Source organism: Hibiscus syriacus, unplaced genomic scaffold, assembly GCF_006381635.1.
Source record: "Hibiscus syriacus cultivar Baekdansim isolate YM2019G1 unplaced genomic scaffold, ASM638163v2 tig00000724_pilon, whole genome shotgun sequence".
Taxonomy (NCBI): Eukaryota; Viridiplantae; Streptophyta; class Magnoliopsida; order Malvales; family Malvaceae; genus Hibiscus; species Hibiscus syriacus.
In genome coordinates this window covers 145,729-168,346 of record NW_024061812.1, presented here as the reverse complement: position 1 = coordinate 168,346, position 22,618 = coordinate 145,729, and the positions used below count along the sequence as shown (strand labels likewise).

Sequence of the window (22,618 nt, the reverse complement as noted above, 5' to 3'; positions counted from 1 at the left end):
TTATACCCCTAGGTAGGGTCTCCAACGTTTATGTTTGTTTATGTTCGTGTTCATTTATGTTCGTGTTTGTTTATGTCCGTGTTCGTTTATGTTCGTTTATTTATTAAATGAACGAACATGAACAAGTTATATTCCTTAATAAACGAACATAAACAAAAAATATTTTGTTCGTTTATGTTCGTGTTCGTTTATGTTCATTTATTTATTAAATGAACGAACATGAACATACCTCCGTTCGTGTGCGTTCGGTTAGTTTACAGGCCTAACCTAGATTTTACCTGCATATATATATATATATATATATATATATATATATATATATGGGTTATGATTTGCTCTCTCCTCCACGCTAAGTAGGTCGTAAATCAACATGGTTTAAACAAATAAAACTATATTTAATTTATCAATTAACTAATCCAAATTAATTTTATAATGATTTATTACGAGAGCAGCATCCTCAACATAGTTTTTTCGATTCATAATCTACTAGATTATTTGGTTATTGCCTATTGGTTTGCTTATTCAATTTTTTTAGTGTTGTGTAAATACTCATTTTTAATCAAGCTAAGGTGCTTATAAGTGATAGTTTATATTCTAAAAAACCAATCATTTGATAATAAAAGCTCAAATATTCTGCAACTACTAATGTTCAAACTCATGACCTCTAGGAATAACAATGTCTCTTTAACCACTTAGGTAGCTTAATTCATGCGCAATGATCGTCATTTATATACATTATATCCGTACTTAAATATATATTAGGTTAATTTCCATAATATTAGTATTAATATATAAAATTGTTTGATCTATAGATTATGTAAATTTGAATTTAGACGAGATTATTTATTTGAAGATTTAAAGTAATCTGACAATTAACTATTGTGAAACAAACAACCTCCACAAAACATTTTAAACTATTTAAGTCTTGGGTAAACTACACTGAAAAATACTTAACTATTATCATATTTCATTTTGACCATCAATATTTTGATTTAATCAATCAAACCACTCGACTATTTAAATGTTTCAATCAAATCATTTGCCGTTAACATTTAACGGAGTAGGTGATGTGGTAGTTAAAATATTTTAATATAATTACATAATTGGCCCTTATTATTTATATATTCTTTCAATTTAGTATTTATTTTAATAAATTAAAATAAATATAACCATCGAATCAGGTGGTGTCGTGTGTCATTGGTGACACGTGTCATCATTCGATTAAAGGACTAAATTTATTTTGATTTATTTTTAATTTAATAAATTTATTTTCCTCCGATCAGAGGTATCTATCACCCCCTAGATGATATAGTAGGCGCCAAACCTTTAAGCCAAGACAACCACTTACCGATCACATGAGTGTAACTACCCTACTCATTACTTAGAACTTGCAGCGATAATCTTCGCGCTAAAGATTTGGAGGCATTACTTGTTTGGTGAAAAGTGTCACATCTTTACCGATCACAAAAGCCTTAAGTACCTACTCACTCATAAAGAGTTGAACTCAAGGCAATATAGGTGGGTCGAGTTGTTAAAAGACTATGACTGTGTGATCGAATACCACCCAGGGAAGGGAAATATGGTTGCAGATGCTTTGAGCAGAAAATCAATGTCGGAATTGCGAGCTTTGTTAGAGTGTTTAAGCTTGTCTAGATATGGTTGTTTGTTGGCTGAATTACGAGTAGAACTAGAGCTAGTTGGTGAAGTTAAAAGGTTGCAAGGTTTCGATAACCTCTTGAAGGCTCGCATAGAGCAGGTCCTCCGAGGTGAGTCTTTAGATTTTGAGTTGAGAGATGGGATGTATTTTTCTTTAAGGGTCGATTATGTGTGCATGTAGATGCAAAGTTGTCCAATAAGATTCTTCATGAGGTGCATTGCAGTTCGTTCGCATTACATTCAAGTAGCAACAAGATGCATCAGGAACTCCTGCAGTTGTATTGGTGTCAAGGCATGAAAAGAGAGGCATCAGAGTTTGTCTCTAAGTGCTTAGCATGCCAACAAGTCAAAGAAGAACATTAGGTTCCTTCAGGGTTGCTCTAGCCCTTTCAGATTCCATAGTGGAAATAAGATAGGGTAATGATAGACTTCGTGATCGGGTTATCAATGACTAGGTAGAGGCACGATGCAGTGTGGGTTATAGTGGATCGATTAACCAAGTCATCTCATTTCCTTCCCGTTAGAATGTAATATACATTAGAGAGGTTAGATTAACTGTACATCCGAGAGATAGTGAGGTTACAATGGGTACTGACTTCGATTATATCTGATAGAGACTCGCATTTCACTTCCTGGTTTTGGAAAACCCTTCAAGAATCCTTAGGCACCAAGTTACACTTTAGCACCACTTTTTATCCTTAGAGAAATTATCAGTTAGAGCGAGTCATTCAGATCCTCAAGGATATACTCATGCGTATCGTTGTAGACTTTGAGGTAGTTGGGAGGACCATTTTCCATTGGTGGAGTTCACCTATAATAACAGTGACCAGTCTAGCATCCAAATGGCTCTATATGAAGCTTTATATGGAGTAAGTGTAGGACTCCACTTTGTTAACCTAAAATAAAGTGAGGGAAAGATTGTGGATCCCAGGTTAATCAGAGAGACTGAAATGAAGGTTTAGTTGATTTAGAGTCACTTGAGGGAAGCCTTTAATAGGCAAAAGTCATGAAAATTTGAAAATACAAGGACATCAAGTTTGTGATGGGCGATAAAATATTTCTCAAAGTATCCCCATAGAAGAAGGTTCTTCGATTTGGACGTAAGGAAAAATTAACATGCATTTCATATGACCGCATGAGGTGCTTGAGAGAATTGAATTCGTAGCCTAATAGTTAGTCTTGCCCTCATAGATGGAGCATAATCACAAAGTGTTTCACAAGTCCATGATTTGGAGTTCTGGCCTTTCTCACGTCATACCCCTAGAACAAATCGATTTGAGTCAGAACCTGGCCTATGAGGTATAACCAATAAGGATTTTGGTGAGAAACGTTAAGGAACAAAAGGATCCTATTGGTGAAGATTTTATGGATGAACCATGGTGTTAAAGAGACAACATGAGAAACCGAAGAAGAAATGCAACATCAATATCCATATTTCTTTTACCTTAGTAAATTTTGATGACGAAATTCCTTATTAGAAGGGGAGAGTTGTAATTTCCCAATTTCTGGGCTAGTAGTTTCAAGCTAAAATGAGAGTATTTAGAATAAGTTCATTATCCTTTTAGGAAGCCTTGACCTAAATTATGTAGGTTTGAGCTTGGATTGAGCCCAATAGGAGATAAAAAGGGTATTTTTAAATTGATATCAAATTTAGGAGGACCAAAGAAGTAATTATAACATTTTTATTTTTAAAGTTTGAATCTCATTAATTGGGATGATCTCACATTTGAACCCCTTTCCTTGTATCTCTTTTTCTACATCTTATTTTCTTCTTCCTCCATCCAAGCCTCTATTGTTGTTCATTGTTTCTGAATCAAAGGTAACAACATTACAATCTTGCAAGCCTAGAAAAAATCTTAAGGTGAGAATCATAATCCCCTAATGTCACATTCTAATTTTTTGGGGGTTAAATTTTAATTGAAGGAAGTTTAAGGATTAGGGTCGTAATTAACATAAATTTATTGGTATTTTAAATACCTTTTTTTCTACCTTTTTTTCTTTTTCCTCCAAATTATTTTAAACCCCCTTCCAAGCTTTCTCTCTCCTTTTATTTTATCACTTACCGTTGTTGTGCATTTTTGGCTTTTTCTTCACCATCTGTTCGTCGTAACTCTCGCCTTCAGTGTATTTATCTTCGTCTCATCGTTTTTATTCATCAGGTACCATTGATTCACTGCTTATCATCTTTGTTCAGCGTTGAAGGAGGGAAAACATTTCGAGTTATTCAAAAAACATGTCACCACCGTTCAACATCATGAACCAACTCCGGTATGAGACTCCTAATGCTTTAACATTAAATTCTAGAAATTTTGGTAAAATTATGGCCACCAGAGGAGCTACCACGCACCCTCACGCGCTACCGTGCGTGTGTGAGACTACTCTAAACAATTTAAACTCCTTTAATCGGCTGAATCAATTTGTCTTTGGACCAAACCAGTTAAATTGGTCTAACCTTGAACTGAGTCTTGAACCATTGACCCAATTTGTTAACTTTTCGTTGACCATTGATCATGGACTTTTTCATTGATCATTAACTTTGACTTCTAACCATTTGCTTTGATGTTTGACCCGTTAACTTCTTTTGAAGACCTCTTGATAACTCTGTAAAAAGGTCATATTTGGGACCTTTTCACTTAAGTTATTGATTATCTAAGAGCTCATATAGGATCATATAGATACATTTAGGAGCATATAGTTGCATGTGGTGGAATTATGTTTGCCGAGGCATTTTATTTTATAATTGGTGGTGCTGTATGGGGAAGGTGTTTTGTTTGATGATGTGCAGGATTTGGGAGCAAGGATAAGCAAAAGGGAATTGCCATGATATAATGAGACTACTGAGCAAAATGCGATTGTTGTGACAACTCGGACGATATTTCTGGGCAGAAAAAAAAATCAAAGAAGATATTTTTAGTAAGAGCCAGCTGTCATTGACTATACATGATTTCTGCAATTAGCCATATAGGAGGGGCCCATTACCACCTATGCACCATCTTTCACTTAAAAGGAATGACCTTTAGGGTACTAGGGTAATTTTAACACAAAACCCTAGGTTCATTCTCTCCCTATAAATAGAAGATGAAGCCACAATGAAAAGAGACACTTTGAATTTTAGAGAAGTCGCCAAGAGCCAAAAATTCAGAGAAAAAATTCTCCACCAATCCGATTTGCAGTGGCATTCCTTCGTTGACAAGCTAGAGGGAGTGGCGTTCTAGGCGTCTGAGAGGAGCTAGTTCATTGGGACAGATCATGGTGGCTGAGGAAAGCTTCGACAGTGCACGTCGAAGGCTTTTCCTCCTTCCCTTTGCTATTTTCTTTTATATTTTATCAATTGGGTTGTAAGGAACGTATTAATTTTCTTTGTGCTTGCTTATTTCGAATCCCTCCATGAACTAATCCTATTTGGTGGGAGTTTATTTTGGATATTTAAGATTTGCTTTAATGAATGGTTGTTTTTCTATGTTATTAACTGTTTTATTTATGGATCTTAGTGCCTTAAGGTTGTAGGAGTTATGAGAGTAGCCATTCCTTAGGATATTACTTAGTGTTCGAGAGAATGTCTAGGTAGCACATCCTTAGTGTTCAAGAGAAACTAAGGATGAACCATATAAGTTAGGGGCTCTAGATAGTAACTAAGCCTAATCCACCTTAGAGATAAGGCTAGGATTTCATTCGACTAAAAGGTGTTGTGCATGAATGATAGATTAGATGTTAATCGTGTCGCAAAAAGGTATTGTCTAGACATATCTTGTTATCTGGACCAATATGATCACTGCAGGGGCTTACGCCAACCGATTTTGCCACGACATCTTCAATCTGTCGAGTCCCTTACTAGAGATAGCATAAGACACTCTAGTAGACTCTGTCAGGCAGATAAGACATAAAAGTAAGACCATTCTGAGAAGTAGACTTGAATTTTCCTAAGTGACTCCTATCACTCATTCCCATAGTAGCTTGTCGTGTGAGGAAGTCTAAAGTCCTGATAATCAAAACCAACATTTACATTTTGTTTTGCTTTTACATTTTCATTTAATAGCACTAGACACAATTTAATTTGTCAAAACATCTCCATCCATTTTGCCACAACATCTTCATTTGTTGCCACATTACACCATCATTCCATTCCCACCAACATCCATTTCATTTTGCCATAGCATTCTCATTTGTGAATATCATTAACTATACATAGTACTTTAGAATAGTGCATAAACTTTACTCAAGATATCTCCAATCCCTGTGGATACGATACTCACTCATCACTGTATTACTTGTTCTATTGTGTATACTTGCACATATTTCAGCAACCATATTTAGTACTCACAAAACGCAGACAAGTTTTTTGCGCCATTGTCGGGGATTGGCAATTGACGTTTTTGAGTTTAGTTGTTGCACTATTTTATTTCTTCTCTTTGTACACATTTACTTGTTTTTGTGTTTACCTTTTTCAGGTGTTACGTTTTGGCATGCCCCGTAATAGACCTAAAGAACCATTATTTTATATTGAACCTAAGGCTCATGTTGTTCAAAATCAAGTGAAGGATCATGCAGTTCTAAATGTCACGACAATTCCAAATGCTGGGAATGCTAATCGACCACGAACTATTAGAGATCACTTAGCTCCCACCTTGGACGACCTAAAACCTGCTATTGTAGCTCCCAAGATTCAGGCAACCCAATTCGAGCTCAAACAAGTTATGTTCGACATGTTGGACTTGATTGAACAATTTGGTAGTGCTCGTCATAAGGATGCAAGACAACATGTTAGAGCATTTTTAGAGGTCTGTGACTCCTTTCGACAACAAGATGTGCATGAAGATGTGCTGAAATTAAAGTTATTTCCATATTCTTTGAAATATCACGCTAGGGCATGGCTCAATGGATTATCTTCTGGCTCGATAAGGTCTTGGGCTGACTTGTGCAAAACATTTTTGCTACGGCATAATCAACCCAATATGAACAACCATCTTAGAAATACCATAGCATCTTTTGACCAAGGCTATGAAGAGTCTATGTATGAGTACTGAGATCGATACAAAAGTTTGCTTCGCAAGTGCCCCAATCATGGATTCCACGACTAGACTCAAGTTATGATGTTCTACAATGGAATCAATACACCGACGAGGATGATGTTAGATGCCTTGACAAATGGGACATTGCTCGATAAATCATATTCAGAGGCATTCGACATTCTGGATAGGATTGCCAATAATGATTATCAGTTTTCATCTTCAAGGCTTAGAGCCGGGAGAAAAATGCCTGGGACATTTGAATTGGATACTACGGATTCCATGTCCGCCTAACTTTCTGCCATCACCAATATATTGAAGAATTTGAAACAATCAAGTGAGGTGAATGAAGTCAAGACAACCAACTCAGCATGTCTATTATGTCATGGCAATCATCATGAGAGCGAGTGTCTGACCAATCAGGAGTCCATAAGCTATGTACAGAACTATAATCGAGGCAACAACAACTCCTATTCTAATAATCTTGGATGGTGTTAGCGTCCAAACTTCTCTTGGGGAAATCAAGGAACCAGCAATGCTAGTCAACCCGCTAGGCAGCAGAACTTCAGTGACTCCCAGGGTTTTCAAACGAATATGCCATGGCATAATTCTAATGAGGGAGTGACATCTTCATCCAACATAAGTTCTTTGGAGGCCACAATGCAAGATTTTATAAAAACCACGAAGACCATGTTGTATGACCATGCGACCTCTATAAAAAGCCAAGAAGCCTTTCTTCAAAGCCGTAACTCGTCTTTAAGGGCCTTGGAGGGTCAGGTTGGCCAAATTGCCGCGACATTACATTTTTGCCCACATGTCAGTCTACGTAGTGATCCTGAAGTTACTAATGCTAAAGATAGGGAGCATTGTGGTACATTCACCTTAAGCAGTGACATTAAAATCTACAAAGATGCTAAGTTTGGTGGAGAGAAACTCGAAGAACCCAATCATGAGATTGTGCATGAAGATTTGAAGGTACAAGTAGATTCACATTCGATGGAAAACAATGATGAAGGTTCGAAGAGTGCACCCAATGAAGATAAGAAAAAAATTTCCACGGTAAAAGAAAAGCCCCCATCAGTAGGAGTTGATGACCAAAGGAAAGCTGCAGAATTTTACCGCAACAAATTTATACACTGATAATCACTTGACATTTGATGAAGAAGACAAAGAGGAGCTCGAGGATATTCCAAAGGAGATGAGTCAGTCTAGCTTACCCATAACTAGACCAGGTATGAAATTTGAACCTTTGGATTCTATTGAGCTTACTCATCCTAAACCCCAAGTAACTGCCCATCTGTCTAGGCTAGAAATTATAAAAGAATTAAGGAATAAAATGAAGATTAAGGAAAACTTTCCTAACGAGAAATTATTATTTGTTGCAATAATTTTGTGGTATGCTAACATTGTCAATTTTCTCGTTAGTGTTGTTTTGCTTCCTTTCTTGAATAGCCTAAGAAAGAACAAGGTCATACACGATGGTGGCTACTGTCATAGGGATAACCTCAACCTCTTCAACAAATTTGCTGCTCAAATGATTACAAGTTGCCACAAAAAAAGGAGCGAAAATAGATATCATTCCACTACCATTCAACTTCATGCAAATAGCACTTTGAAGGAGAGAGGTCCTACAATTCAGATGTGAAAGACCCGAAATGCCAGGGCAAACTATTTTGAAGGCAGAATTATTATATGTGTGGGGCATTTTGGTCTATATTGGTGCTCCGATTGAACATGACAAATATGCGCTTCTCTTGCATGATATCGAGACTTGTCAATCATCTTGAAGATACCGTTACATTTTGGATTTACTCATGTGCATAAATAAATGTTTATTTTGTTACTATTTTTATTCAGCTTCCTTTTAATTGTCTATTCTATTTTTCTTTGCAAGGTTAGGGTCAATCCAACCTTCAACCGTACCAGCATTATATTCTGAACATTCCATCCCCACACAACTGCGAAAGCACACACGTCGCATGACTGTCGTACCACCACCCACATAAAAAGTCAAGGTATTTTGCATTGCATTGCATTTCATAACATGTAGTTTAGTTTTACCTTAGTTTTTATTTAGCATTGAGGACAATGCTTCTCTCAAGTTTGGGGGAGGTAGGGTTCCCAAATCATTGCATGATTGTATTAGTAGAATAAATATGCCATGATATTAGTAAGTGTTTGAATTGGTTTTCTGGAATAAATTAATGATGTCCGATGATGATGAACTCTTGATGGCTAGGATAGAATGTACATGACTGTTGAGGATGATAGAACCAACTCTAGGACTTGATTCTTTGAAACCCTTGAATACACGATTGTATGGTTTCCATGCTTGAGGAACTTATAAATTTTTGATAAGAGAATTCTTGAATGTCGTGGCATAAAACTTTGTTAATGAATTATGAAAACCCCACACTGAAAAAAATATAAAAATATAAAAAAATATAAAAAAAATAAAAAAAATGCTTCGACATATCTATAGAGGGACACTCCGCTATGCCACGGTATTGCCTGGAAACTACATTTAAATAAATGACAGCCACAATATATGAGTGAATGAAAGTAGTCACGAGATGACTCTACCTGACTAGCTCGGGGGTGAAAGGTACTCCCTTTCACCTAGAGTGTGGGATGGTAGGTGTGATGGGCGGACTCCTCTTGTAGCAGAATTAATGAAAAAAAGAAAAAAGAAGAAGAAAACAATGTGGGAGAAAAACTTGTAAATGTCGTGGCAAAACGAGAAAGCTTGTGTAGAAATTTTTTAGGTTTCTTAACCATGGACTGGATACGGAGACATATGACCACATTTAGAATATAATATCAGAGAATAAGTCCATAAAATTTAGAATTTACTTAACATAACTATACTGTAAAGAAATAAAATATGCAAAAAATAAGTCTTTCTGCTCAAAATTTGGCAAAATGAACTGTAGAAAAAGATTCAGGATGTCGAAAAATGTCAGGATAGATGTATTCAAAAAAGTCAATGAGTCAAAGTCAATAGTCATAAGTCAAAGTTAATGATAAATAGTCAATAGTCCACGAAAAACTTAACGATCAATGGTTAAAGAAAAAGTTAAAGATCAAAATGTGAAAATAAGACTTTTGGGTAAGAATTTGGCAAAACGAATTGTAGAAACAGACATAGGACATTGAAAAATGTTAGGATAGAGGTGTCCACGTTTTGTGAGTACTAAATATGGTTGCGAAAATATGTGCAAGTATACACAATCGAACAAGTAATACAGTGATGAGTGAGTATCGTATCCACAGGGATTGGAGAGATCTTGAGTAAAGTTTATGCACTATTATAAAGTACTAAGTATAGCTAATGATATTCACAAATAAGAATGCTATGGCAAAATGAAATGGATGTTGGTGGGAATGGAATGATGGTGTAATATAATGTGGCAACAAATGAAGATGTTGTGGAAAAATGGATGGAGATGTTGTGACAAATTAAATTGTGTTTAGTTCTATTAAATGAAAATGTAAAAGCAAAACAAAATGTAAATACTGGTTTTGATTATCAGGACTTTAGACTTCCTCACACAACAAGCTACTATGGGAATGAGTGATAGGAGTCACTTAGGAAAATTCAAGTCTACTTCTCAGAATGGTCTTACTTCTACGTCTTATCTTCCCGACAGAGTCTACTAGGGTGTCCTATTCTATCTCTAGTAAGAGACTTGACATATTAAAGATGTATTGGCAAAACTACCATTCCCAATAAAGTGCATATATTCAACTCAGTTTGACTTCGCACGCTCGATCCAAGATTTGCGTTTCCGTTCCGCATGACCTAGTACTACTATACGTGGGAATGTAAAGCTTAGCCTATATAGGTTAACTCGTATATGTGTATCCCTTTGACATGCTTGATACCTTTAATATTGTTTGTTATTATGTTGTATGATATTATCTGTATACATGTACGTATTCTGGTTACATGTATTTATGTTATAACTGATTTATGATTATTGATGAATCAAGTTAAATATATGAATTGATGCATTCTTGTTTCTTCATGGTATCATCTATGAAGGGCATAATCCTTGTCCCCATTCTGCATGAGATTATATTCATGTCCTGATTCTGCATTGGATTATATCCATGTTCTGATTCTGCATAAGATTATATATTCGTTCTATTTCTACATGAGATCCTCTACAGATGGAAATAACCCCATCCTAGTTCTGATTTATGATGAGTTCATCCTTATAGGTTAACTCGGGCTCGTCTTTGGAGGTGATGTCCCACTCCTGATTTATGTTTTCTGCTTTAGGTTTATTTTAGAGGTCTCATATTCCTTTTAGTATGTAATGTTTTTCGTTTTGCTCGTCTATGATCAGAGGTAAGGTTGTGAGGAACTTTTTATGATTTTTTGGTAAGAAATACATGGTTTTACTGCTACTTGATTATTTTATTATTTTAATAGCATGCCTAAAATATTTGAATTAATAATTGTATTTAGAGGGCACACTGAGCTTTGTAGCTTTCTCTATTTGTTGTTTCTATTTTTAGATTATCTAGATGTATAATCGATTTGGCTATAAGATAAGAAGCCTCGATTTTATACCGTGTGAGGCTAAAATTTTGCTTTCAAACTCTTTAAACTGTGGCATGGTTTTATACTTGATTTTACTGCCGCTAAATATTTTCTTTTTAAATAAATGATTTATTAAACAAATTTACATCTGAAATATATTTCAAAGGTCAACGTGGCTACCCTAATTCAGTTGTAACTCCTAGGTTGGGTCTAGGGGGTTATATTTAGTGGTATTAGATCACAAGTATGGAAATTGTTTTAAAAAAAATATTCCATAAGATTTTTTAGTATTTTTTGAAACTCTCGAGACTCTGATGTCATTCTGGATAGTTACTACTTTTCTATAATCTTAATGTGATACTTGATATATATAGTCATAGATTTGGTATGGATATTTGATATTGTTTAGACACCTTAGTTGATTATTTTAGTTGTAAGATCCAAGCTCTAGCGACTGATCATTAGTTGATCAGTGATCTTCATTCAGTGTTATGAAATTTTTCTAAAGTCAACTTAGGAGCAATAAAATAGTAATCAATTTAATTCTGACTAATATGATGATGTTTTATGTTAATTATCTAGCTTAAGAAGTAATTTCTTGTATTCAAATAAAATTTGTTCTTGTCCGATTTTTAGTATTATTGTAACATCCTCAATACCGAGTTAGTGACTAAATTGTAAGGTTTCAAAATTTGGTGATTTAAATTAGAATAATTGAGTGGTTTAAATACTTATATGAGAAATGAGGTGTAAGATCAAATTGAAAAGAATGAGGAATGAAAGGATAGTATGGTCATTTGTAAAGAAAAGAAAAATATAATAATAATATATGGTATATATAGATACACGTGGAAGGAAGGAAACAAAGTTTAGAGGTTTCCAGAGTTCCCTTCTTTTTCTTCTTCTTCTTCACGTGTGAAGCCAAGCAAAGGTGAGTTTTCTCTTGAGCTGATTATGTGCTGAAATTTAAATTTAGTTTTGATTATTAGATGCTAAGTAAGATTAAGGAAAGATTAATTTTCTTTAAAACAACAAAATGAAGAGTTTATGAGGATTTAAAGATTTGAAGTTTTTGAATGAAATATCGAAATAAAGTTTATATTGAGAATTGGAAGTTGAATTTGACTTGTCATCAAGTTAATTAAGGGATAAGAAGTGTTAGAATAGGAATTTGAACATGTTGCAAAACTAGTATAATATTTACAATTACATAGGAATGACTAGATTTGAAGTTAAAGAAGTGATTAGAGAATAGAAATAAGTTTAAGTATGTGTATTAAAGTTAGGAGTATTAAAGGAAGTGAAAAAGGAAGGTTTAAGCTGAAATAAGGTGATTTTCGAGCTCAAAATGGGATTTCTGGGCTAGGGGAATCGGTACCCATTCAAGGGGAATCGATTCCCCCTCAATCGAATATGAATTTCCAGAATGCTAGAGGGGAATCGATACCCCCAGGGGGGAACCGATTCCCCCATAATGAAAAAAAGAAGAAGAAAGAAGAGAGACTAAACTATTAATCCCTTAAATTGGTAGGCTATTAGAGGTTAATTTCAAGACTTAGGCATCTGATAATCATCTTGAAAATTATGCTTATGTAGATATTGAACGTGACTTTGCTTCAAAGTAATTGAAGGGTTAGAATTGATTCAATTCAAAAAAGGCTAAGGTGAGTGCATGTGCATAACATGATTATGTTAGTATATTCAGTTTTAGACTTGCGATAAGTCTAGATTTAATATCTTGATACATGATTCATTCAATATTATTAAATATGATATGAATTCATACCATATACATTATGGGATATACTAAGCAGATTGTGGTAAGTCTATTTTCCAGATTAGAGCTTATATATGAATGAGTTACGAGATATCTATATTAGGTATATGAAGTGTGTGTGATGTGTTTGTTATGGTTTATATGTATGAATGAGCATATGTATTGACATGTTACAGTATATATATATTATATGAGTTGTGTAAATAGGTAGATAAATGTGTTAAATATGTGAAATAGTTAAAATGATCAATATGATTTCATAAGAATATGAAATAAGAAGTATGAAAAGGACATAAGAAAGAATATGAAATATATAGAATATGAATATGAAATCATATGAGGGGTGACATGAATTATATGAAAAAAAATAAACTATGTGATTACAAATATATGAAAATATGCTAGTGTGATGGGACCTAGGAACTAGTATACGTGATATATATACATTTATATAAGTTATTGGATGAAAAATGAACAAGAGATAAAAGAGATGAAGGATAATACTATAGGAGTATGATAAAAACATAAATGATGACATGTATGTATGTATGTATGTAATGGTTATATGAAAAGGTATAGGTAATAAGATGATCATATGAACATGTGATAAAGAGCTATAGAAAAAGAAAAATGTGATATGATGTATGAATATGTAATAAGGTAAAAGACAATGCCATGATATGAGTTATGAGAACTGTAAGTATAGTTGGTATGCCAAGAGTCAAAGAACTACCTATGTCTTTCGAGACATATGGACAGTATACCTATGTTCTAAGGAACATATGGATAGTTTACCTAGGTTCTTCGGGACTAGATAGTTACCGAGGATCTTTATGACCTCTGGATAGTTACCGAGGATCTTTATGACCTCTGGATAGTTACCGAGGATCTTTATGACCTCTGGATAGTTACCGAGGATCTTTATGACCTCTGGATAGGTCCTTCGGAACATTCATTGAGCTGTGGTGACAGAATACGTGTGCACAACCTCATAATACTCGTATACCTTGGGTTCTCAATAGTGTATATGGGCTTAAATAAGACATAACGAGGATGTATATAATTGTATCTTAATATGGTATTATTATGATTTATATTGGCTCATATATGGTATAATACATGATGGTATGATAGTATAATTGTGTTTGGATAGTAGACGACCTGTTTATATTTTAGTAATTCTTTATTATGTAATTATGCCTCACTAAGTCTATAACTTAGCGTGTAAGTGTTTTTACACGTAGGTTTCGAAGAGCAGGAGAATCAAGAATAGGAATTTGCAGATCAACCTATCTCTACTCAGCGATCAGATCAGAAGTAAAGTCACAGTAGGTATTTTGTTGTATGTAGTGTGTTGGCATGTAAGAAAAGTGGTAGTTACAAATGCTCTAATTAGTTTTGTCTTGTTTTGGTTAACTCGTGTACAATGACAATGTTATTTTAATAAAAGCTTTAAATTTCATTGGTTTTTGTTAAAAGTTAAAAGTTAGAAAAGTCAATGTGACACCTCAGACTTGTATCCGGGTCGGATACGGGTTGAGGGTGTTACATTTAATGGTATCAGAGCAACGGTTTAGTCGATTCTCGGCATGAACCGGAGTCCAAAGTGTCTTAAAAAGTGTTCATGCCAACATAGTAGTAAGAACTTCTGATCTGATACGAGTAATGAGTTTGTTGTTTAGCTGATAGAAATATTTGGTTATCTCTTATTAGATGTCAGGACAAGATAGCTCTCGGGGTGAAGCGAGAGATGATATATTAGCTGAAAGTAGTAATTCACCTGCCCTGGCCAGGCAAAGTGAAGGACAGGTACCCTTTGGAGTGCCTGTACAAGATCAAAATGTATTCTTCATGACGTTGGGCACTATTTTGACACGTTTCCAAACTCCTGCATCCTCAACGCAGAGGATTAATATAGCCAAAGAGTTAAAGGGATTAGGAGCTCCAGAGTTCAAAGGTGAAGTCGAAGAAGGTCCTGTTGTTGCGGACCTTTGGCTTAATGATGTAAAGATCATGTTAGAGGGACTTCAATGCTCTGATATGGAGAAACTAGATGGGATGGTCTCTTTGCTCCGTGGGCAAGCGAGAATCTGGTGGACGAATGTTATTTATAGGACGCCAAATGATCAGAAAACATGGTATTTGTTTTTAGAAGAGTTTAAGCACAAGTATATAGGAGATCAGTTCATCAGGGAAATGAAGCAAGAATTCTTGAATTTGAAACAGCTGAATCACACTGTGTATGAATATGAGTGTGAGTTCAACAAGTTAAGTCGATTCGCGGCCGAATTGAGTCGGACAGAGAAAGAAGCATGTGAGTGGTTTGTTGAAGGACTACGACCAAGGCTAAAAGAGATGTTGATTGTTTTGAACTTGTCCTCATTTCAGGAAGTAGTAAAGCGTGCTAAAGCTCTAGAAAGAGCTCAGAATGAGTGGTTTGGGGATCAGAAAGCTCAATCTTCCAAAAGAACAGGGGTTTCGTCGAGCTCTGTACCACCCAAGAGAGGTAGAGATTATGGGTTCCAATACCAAGTAAGGTCTGAATCAGTGGTATCCTCTGCTAGAGGATCAAATCAGATGAGAGCTAGACAGGCTCAATTAGGAAAGTCTGGTGATGGAAGAGCACAACAGAGACACTATCAAAAATGTGAGAGATATCATGGTGGGGCATGTAGAGTTGAATTTGGAGCCTGTTTTCTATGTGGGGAAATAGGATATTTCATGAGAGATTGTCCATTGGGGACAGGAAAGCCTGTGCAGTCGGAGCGATCTGATTCGATATCCCAAAGAGGACGGGGTAGAGGTAAAAAAAGAAGTCAGACAGAATTTTCTACTCAACAGGTAATGCGCTCTACGGCTAGAGTATATAATCTCAATATCAGTGAAGACAATGAGGATCCAGAGATAATAGCAGGTATCTTCTATTGTACAGTAAATGCTTTATGATATTAGTTGATATGAGCTTGTATAACCATATAAGAGTAGAGAATGGGTAAGAGAATTGAGAATTTAGTTAGAAGTCATTTTTTTTAGAAATAGTGTAGTGACAATTCCATTAAGGTACAGTGCTAAAGTAAACAAGATATGTTAGAAGTGTTACATTCGAATTCAGGGAATTTAATTCTCTGTTAATCTAATGGAGATATTTCTCAAGGGATAAGTAAGGAGATAGTGATTTATAAAGGAGTATATATATAGGGAATTAAATGAAAAAGGGGTGTAAAGTGTGAATTATAAGTTGATAGGGGGTAAGGAAATGGTAGATAATGTTATGAAAAGATTGATTAATTTCGTAAAGTATACGTTTAATAGCATTTGAAGAGGTTTAGGGTTGTGTTCTGAGTTATAGAATGATGGAATAAGAGATTGGGTATGGTTATAAGGTAATTAGAAATGGATTGGGTTCTTTGGGAAGTGAAAGCAAATCATTCATTACAAATTGCAATGGGATAAAGTAGAGAAAGGAGCATGAGAACATTGAAAGATATGTTCTTATCGATATGTGTAATGGAAATTCGAGGACGAATTTTCTTAAAAGGAGGAGAGATTTGTAACATCCTCAATACCGAGTTAGTGACTAAATTGTAAGGTTTCAAAATTTGGTGATTTAAATTAGAATAATTGAGTGGTTTAAAGACTTATATGAGAAATGAGGTGTAAGATCAAATTGAAAAGAATGAGGAATGAAAGGATAGTATGGTCATTTGTAAAGAAAAGAAAAATATAATAATATATGGTATATATAGATACACGTGGAAGGAAGGAAACAAAGTTTAGAGGTTTCCAGAGTTCCCTTTTTTTTCTTCTTCTTCTTCACGTGTGAAGCCAAGCAAAGGTGAGTTTTCTCTTGAGCTGATTATGTGCTGAAATTTAAGTTTAGTTTTAATTATTATATGCTAAGTAAGATTAAGGAAAATTTAATTTGCTTTAAAACAACAAAATGAAGAGTTTATGAGGATTTAAAGATTTGAAGTTTTTGAATGAAATATCGAAATAAAGTTTATATTGAGAATTGGAAGTTGAATTTGACTTGTCATCAAGTTAATTAAGGGATAGGAAGTGTTAGAATAGGAATTTGAACATGTTGCAAAACTAGTATAATTTTTGCAATTACATAGGAATGACTAGATTTGAAGTTAAAGAAGTGATTAGGGAATAGAAATAAGTTTAAGTATGTGTATTAAAGTTAGGAGTATTAAAGGAAGTGAAATAGGAAGGTTTAAGCTGAAATAAGGTGATTTTCGAGCTCAAAATGGGATTTCTGGGCTACTGGAATCGGTACCCATTCAAGGGGAATCGATTCCCCCTCAAACGAATATGAATTTCCAGAATGCTAGAGGGGAATCGATACCCCCAGGGGGGAACCGATTCCCCCATAATGAAAAAAAAAGAATAAAGAAGAGAGACTAAACTATTAATCCCTTAAATTGGTAGGCTATTAGAGGTTAATTTCAAGACTTAGGCATCTAATAATCATCTTGAAAATTATGCTTATGTAGATATTGAACGTGACTTTGCTTCAAAGTAATCGAAGGGTTAGAATTGATTCAATTCAAACAAGGCTAAGGTGAGTGTATGTGCATAACATGATTATGTTAGTATATTCAGTTTTAGACTTGCGATAAGTCTAGATTTAATATCTTGATACATGATTCATTCAATATTATTAAATATGATATGAATTCATACCATATACATTATGGGATATACTATGCAGATTGTGGTAAGTCTATTTTCCAGATTAGAGCTTATATATGAATGAGTTACGAGATATCTATATTAGGTATATGAAGTGTGTGTGCTGTGTTTGTTATGGTTTATATGTATGAATGAGCATATGTATTGACATGTTACAGTATATATATTATATGAGTTGTGTAAATAGGTAGATAAATGTGTTAAATATGTGAAATAGTTAAAATGATCAATATGATTTCATAAGAATATGAAATAAGAAGTATGAAAAGGACATAAGAAAGAATATGAAATATATAGAATATGAATATGAAATCATATGAGGGGTGACATGAATTATATGAAAAAAATAAACTATGTGATTACAAATATATGAAAATATGCTAGTGTGATGGGACCTATGAACTAGTATACGTGATATATATACATTTATATAAGTTATTGGATGAAAAATGAACAAGAGATAAAAGAGATGAAGGATAATACTATAGGAGTATGATAAAAACATAAATGATGACATGTATGTATGTATGTATGTAATGGTTATATGAAAAGGTATAGGTAATAAGATGATCATATGAACATGTGATAAAGAGCTATAGAAAAAGAAAAATGTGATATGATGTATGAATATGTAATAAGGTAAAAGACAATGCCATGATATGAGTTATGAGAACTGTAAGTATAGTTGGTATGCCAAGATTCAAAGAACTACCTATGTCTTTCGAGACATATGGACAGTATACCTATGTTCTAAGGAACATATGGATAGTTTACCTAGGTTCTTCGGGACTGGATAGTTACCGAGGATCTTTATGACCTCTGGATAGTTACCGAGGATCTTTATGACCTCTGGATAGTTACCGAGGATCTTTATGACCTCTGGATAGGTCCTTCGGAACATTCATTGAGCTGTGGTGACAGAATACATGTGCACAACCTCATAATACTCATATACCTTGGGTTCTCAATAGTGTATATGGGATTAAATAAGACATAACGAGGATGTATATAATTGTATCTTAATATGGTACTATTATGATTTATATTGGCTCATATGTGGTATAATACATGATGGTATGATAGTATAATTGTGTTTGGATAGTAGACGACCTGTTTATATTTTAGTAATTCTTTATTATGTAATTATGCCTCACTAAGTCTATAACTTAGCGTGTAAGTGTTTTTACACGTAGGTTTGGAACAGCAGGAGAATCAAGAATAGGAATTTGCAGATCAACCTATCTCTACTCAGCGATCAGATCAGAAGTAAAGTCACAGTAGGTATTTTGTTGTATGTAGTGTGTTGGCATGTAAGAAAAGTGGTAGTTACAAATGCTCTGATTAGTTTTGTCTTGTTTTGGTTAACTCGTGTACAGTGACAATGTTATTTTAATAAAAGCTTTAAATTTCATTGGTTTTCGTTAAAAGTTTAAAGTTAGAAAAGTCAGTGTGACACCTCAGACTTGTATCCGGGTCCGATACGGGTTGAGGGTGTTACATTTAATGGTATCAGAGCTACGGTTTAGTCGATTTTCGGCATGAACCGGAGTCTAGAGTGTCTTAAAAAGTGGTCATGCCAACATAGTAGTAAGAACTTCTGATCTGATACGAGTAATGAGTATGTTGTTTAGCTGATAGAAATATTTGGTTATCTCTTATTAGATGTCACGACAAGATAGCTCTCGGGGTGAAGCGAGAGATGATATATTAGCTGAAAGTAGTAATTCACCTGCCCTGGCCAGGCAAGGTGAAGGACAGGCACCCTTTGGAGTGCCTGTACAAGATCAAAATGTATTCTTCAGGACGTTGGGCACTATTTTGACACGTTTCCAAACTCCTGCATCCTCAACACAGAGGATTAATATAGCCAAAGAGTTAAAGGGATTAGGAGCTCCAGAGTTCAAAGGTGAAGTCGAAGAAGGTCCTGTTGTTGCGGACCTTTGGCTTAATGATGTAAAGATCATGATAGAGGGACTCCACTGCTCTGATATGGAGAAACTAGATGGGATGGTCTCTTTGCTCCGTGGGCAAGCGAGAATCTGGTGGACGAATGTTATTCATAGGACGCCAAATGATCAGAAAACATGGTATTTGTTTTTAGAAGAGTTTAAGCACAAGTATATAGGAGATCAGTTCATCAGGGAAATGAAGCAAGAATTCTTGAATTTGAAACAGCTGAATCACACTGTGTATGAATATGAGTGTGAATTCAACAAGTTAAGTCGATTCGTGGCCGAATTGAGTCGGACAGAGAAAGAAGCATGTGAGTGGTTTGTTGAAGGACTACGACCAAGGCTAAAAGAGATGTTGATTGTTTTGAACTAGTCCTCGTTTCAGGAAGTAGTAAATCGTGCTAAAGCTCTAGAAAGAGCTCAGAATGAGCGGTTTGGGGATCAGAAAGCTCAATCTTCCAAAAGAATGGGGGTTTCGTCGAGCTCTGTACCACCCAAGAGAGGTAGAGATTCTGGGTTCCAATACCAAGTAAGGTCTGAATCAGTGGTATCCTCTGCTAGAGGATCAAATCAGATGAGAGCTAGATAGACTCAATTAGGAAAGTCTGGTGATGGAAGAACACAACAGAGACACTGTCAGATTTGTGAGATATATCATGGTGGGGCATGTAGAGTTGAATTTGGAGCCTGTTTTCGATGTGGGGAAATAGGACATTTCATGAGAGATTGTCCATTGGGGACAGGAAAGCCTGTGCAGTCAGAGCGATCTGCTTCGATATCCCAGAGAGGACGGGGTAGAGGTAGAGGAAGAAGTCAGACAGAATTTTCTACTCAACAGGAAATGCGCTCTACGGCTAGAGTATATAATCTCAAAATCAGTGAAGACAATGAGGATCCAGAGATAATAGCATGTATCTTCTATTATACAGTAAATGCTTTATGATATTAGTTGATATGAGCTTGTATAACCATATAAGAGTAGAGAATGGGTAAGAGAATTGAGAATTTAGTTAGAAGTCATTTTTTTTAGAAATAGTGTAGTGACAATTCCATTAAGGTACAGTGCTAAAGTAAACAAGATATGTTAGAAGTGTTACATTCGAATTCAGGGAATTTAATTCTCTGTTAATCTAATGGAGATATTTCTCAAGGGATAAGTAAGGAGATAGTGATTTATAAAGGAGTATATATATAGGGAATTAAATGAAAAAGGGGTGTAAAGTGTGAATTATAAGTTGATAGGGGGTAAGGAAATGGTAGATAATGTTATGAAAAGATTGATTGATTTTGTAAAGTATACGTTTAATAACATTTGAAGAGGTTTAGGGTTGTGTTCTGAGTTATAGAATGATGGAATAAGAGATTGGGTATGGTTATAAGGTAATTAGAAATGGATTGGGTTCTTTGGGAAGTGAAAGTAAATCATTCATTACAAATTGCAATGGGATAAAGTAGAGAAATGAGCATGAGAACATTGAAAGATATGTTCTTATCGATATGTGTAATGGAAATTTGAGGATGAATTTTCTTAAAAGGAGGAGAGATTTGTAACATCCTCAATACCGGGTTAGTGACTAAATTGTAAGGTTTCAAAATTTGGTGATTTAAATTAGAATAATTGAGTGGTTTAAAGACTTATATGAGAAATGAGGTGTAAGATCAAATTGAAAAGAATGAGGAATGAAAGGATAGTATGGTCATTTGTAAAGAAAAGAAAAATATAATAATAATATATGGTATATATAGATACACGTGGAAGGAAGGAAACAAAGTTTAGAGGTTTCCAGAGTTCCCTTTTTTTTCTTCTTCTTCTTCACGTGTGAAGCCAAGCAAAGGTGAGTTTTCTCTTGAGCTGATTATGTGCTGAAATTTAAGTTCAGTTTTGATTATTAGATGCTAAGTAAGATTAAGGAAAGATTAATTTTCTTTAAAATAACAAAATGAAGAGTTTATGAGGATTTAAAGATTTGAAGTTTTTGAATGAAATATCGAAATAAAGTTTATATTGAGAATTGGAAGTTGAATTTGACTTGTCATCAAGTTAATTAAGGGATAGGAAGAGTTAGAATAGAAATTTGAACATGTTGCAAAACTAGTATAATTTTGCAATTACATAGGAATGACTAGATTTGAAGTTAAAGAAGTGATTAGGGAATAGAAATAAGTTTAAGTATGTGTATTAAAGTTAGGAGTATTAAAGGAAGTGAAATAGGAAGGTTTAAGCTGAAATAAGGTGATTTTCGAGCTCAAAATGGGATTTCTGGGCTAGGGGAATCGGTACCCATTCAAGGGGAATCGATTCCCCCTCAAACGAATATGAATTTCCAGAATGCTAGAGGGGAATCGATACCCCCAGGGGGGGAACCGATTCCCCCATAATGAAAAAAAAAAGAATAATAAAGAAGAGAGACTAAACTATTAATCCCTTAAATTGGTAGGTTATTAGAGGTTAATTTCAAGACTTAGGCATCTAATAATCATCTTGAAAATTATGCTTATGTAGATATTGAACGTGACTTTGCTTCAAAGTAATCGAAGGGTTAGAATTGATTCAATTCAAACAAGGCTAAGGTGAGTGCATTTGCATAACATGATTATGTTAGTATATTCAGTTTTAGACTTGCGATAAGTCTAGATTTAATATCTTGATACATGATTCATTCAATATTATTAAATATGATATGAATTCATACCATATACATTATGGGATATACTATGCAGATTGTGGTAAGTCTATTTTCCAGATTAGAGCTTATATATGAATGAGTTACGAGATATCTATATTAGGTATATGAAGTGTGTGTGCTGTGTTTGTTATGGTTTATATGTATGAATGAGCATATATATTGACATGTTACAGTATATATATTATATGAGTTGTGTAAATAGGTAGATAAATGTGTTAAATATGTGAAATAGTTAAAATGATCAATATGATTTCATAAGAATATGAAATAAGAAGTATGAAAAGGACATAAGA

The 22,618-nt window shown here is 34.6% G+C and overlaps 1 protein-coding gene across 1 annotated transcript; it reads left to right on the top strand.

Moving 5' to 3' along the window:
- The first annotated feature begins 1,579 nt into the window (after nucleotides 1-1,579).
- LOC120212233 lies at nucleotides 1,580-2,019 on the top strand. The gene is made up of 2 exons (XM_039210616.1): nucleotides 1,580-1,766; nucleotides 1,838-2,019. The coding sequence occupies exons 1-2, from the start codon at nucleotides 1,580-1,582 to the stop codon at nucleotides 2,017-2,019; spliced, it is 369 nt and encodes a 122-aa protein (XP_039066547.1).
- Nucleotides 2,020-22,618: the final 20,599 nt, after the last annotated feature.